Raw genomic sequence first — 1,931 nt, forward strand, 5'->3', positions numbered from 1 at the left:
TCAAAGAACAAGTTAAACAATGGGAGAACAAAGATACAAATTATACATTAAGAATAAATATAATCAAATCTTTCATTCTTAGCAGGATAACCCTAACCCTAACCCTAACTTCAGCATTTAGGGATTAATTGGATCGGACTCCCGAATAGAGTAATCTTTAAAATAGTAAACGATTTTAAATATGGAGGTAATATAATGTACAAAAACCTCACACCTGTCGAAGGCAATGAAGTTTTAAAATTAATAAAATTAAACAATTATCGGAGAGCATGAGAGACGTGAGGTGGTTGATATCTGTTAACAGACTTGCGGTCAGAGCTGTGGTCTCATGGAGCTGTTATGTCAAAACTAAAACATGCCCCATGATTAACTGTGAGGAAGACGAGACCTTGCAGCACCTCCTCATGGACTGCTACAGAGCTGAGGAGGTGTGGTCGCTCCTGCGGGGCATTGGTTTAGTATTCAATGTAAGATATGCCTCCATTATGTTTTGTATTCTGGATGAGGGGATGGGCATAAAGCAAAGGGAACTTTTTCAGATGGTAATTTGTATCGCATGCATGAAAACATGGAAGACAAGGTGTAAAATGATACTGAACCAGAGAGTAATATGCTGTAACACCATCGTGAAACAGATACTTACTGAACTAAGGAGAAGAAAGACCCTGGACAAATCCCAGACTCAGCCATGGGGCATCTTGAGTCTGTGACCTAACTGAGCCGCATAAAATAAAACGTGCTCTCCTTATGTTATTTATATATTTATATAAATAACATATATATTTATATAAATAACAGAGGCCCGGTGTACCTGGCCGCTGTGCTGGAGTACCTGACCGCTGAGATCCTGGAGCTAGCTGGAAACGCCGCCCGGGACAACAAGAAGAGCCGCATCATCCCCCGCCACCTGCAGCTCGCCGTCCGCAACGACGAGGAGCTGAACAAGCTGCTGGGAGGAGTGACCATCGCTCAGGGAGGCGTGCTGCCCAACATCCAGGCTGTGCTGCTGCCCAAGAAGACCGAGAAGACCGCCAAGAAGTGAACACCCTGATCCCGCTTCAACAAACAAAGGCTCTTTTAAGAGCCACCCACTTTCAACTAAAGACGTGTCTTCCTCCTTGCCCTATAACTGATAAGTCACCCAACTAAAAACACCCATATATAAGTCACAAATGATTTTAAACATTTAAAAGGTGTATTAAATCATCTAGAAAAATTCTAGATCAATTTCGGGGATCATTAGATTCATAGCTGACAAACTGGTATTTAGAACAGATTCTTAGGCTACATCTTGGATGTCGGTGAAACTTATTATATAGCCAAACTTATATATAATATCAAGAGTTCTATTTATGGATTTTAGGTTTATAATGTCTAATGACTGACATGTGATATTGCCGACAGGAATCAGATTCTTTTTTCTTTTAAGTAATTTGGAAGTGTAGGAAGGCCTTCACACCCAGACCTGACCTGGTTAAAAACACCATGTTAGCATTCCTGCTGGGGGAAATGAAGAAGGACAAGCAGAAAGCAGTGGAAAGGACCGAGAGGAAGAAGAAGGTGGAGGAGAGTCGACACAAAATCCAGCAGGAAATCAGAGACAGAGAGCGATATCTGCAGCAGCTTCAATGGCGGACGGAGGAAATCAGCTGCCGCGCTGATAAAGCTTTGGAGGAAAGTGACCAAGTATTCTCAAGGCTGATCCATACCGTGGAGGGGAGGAAGTCTACTGTGAAAAAGATGGTCGGATCCCAGCGGAAAACTGTAGTGGGACGAGTCAAACATCTTCAGGAGAAACTGGAGGAGGAACTGCATGACCTGAAGACGAAAGACTCTGATATGAATGAGCTCTCCAACACAGAGGATGACAGTGAGTTTGTACAAAACTTCCCCTCGCTGTTAGACTCCAGAGTCAATAACCGCCTGCTGTA

General features: G+C 42.9%; 1 protein-coding gene across 1 annotated transcript; it reads left to right on the plus strand.

Moving 5' to 3' along the window:
* Positions 1 to 798: 798 nt before the first annotated feature.
* LOC104953959 (histone H2A-like) lies at positions 799 to 1,087 on the plus strand (the record flags this gene model as incomplete). The annotated part of the gene is made up of 1 exon (XM_010781003.1): positions 799 to 1,087. A coding segment is annotated over one exon (244 nt), but the record flags the coding sequence as incomplete, so codon positions are not given.
* Positions 1,088 to 1,931: the final 844 nt, after the last annotated feature.

This window comes from Notothenia coriiceps, unplaced genomic scaffold (assembly GCF_000735185.1).
Source record: "Notothenia coriiceps isolate Sejong01 unplaced genomic scaffold, NC01 NC01_scaffold00022404, whole genome shotgun sequence".
Lineage (NCBI taxonomy): Eukaryota > Metazoa > Chordata > Actinopteri > Perciformes > Nototheniidae > Notothenia > Notothenia coriiceps.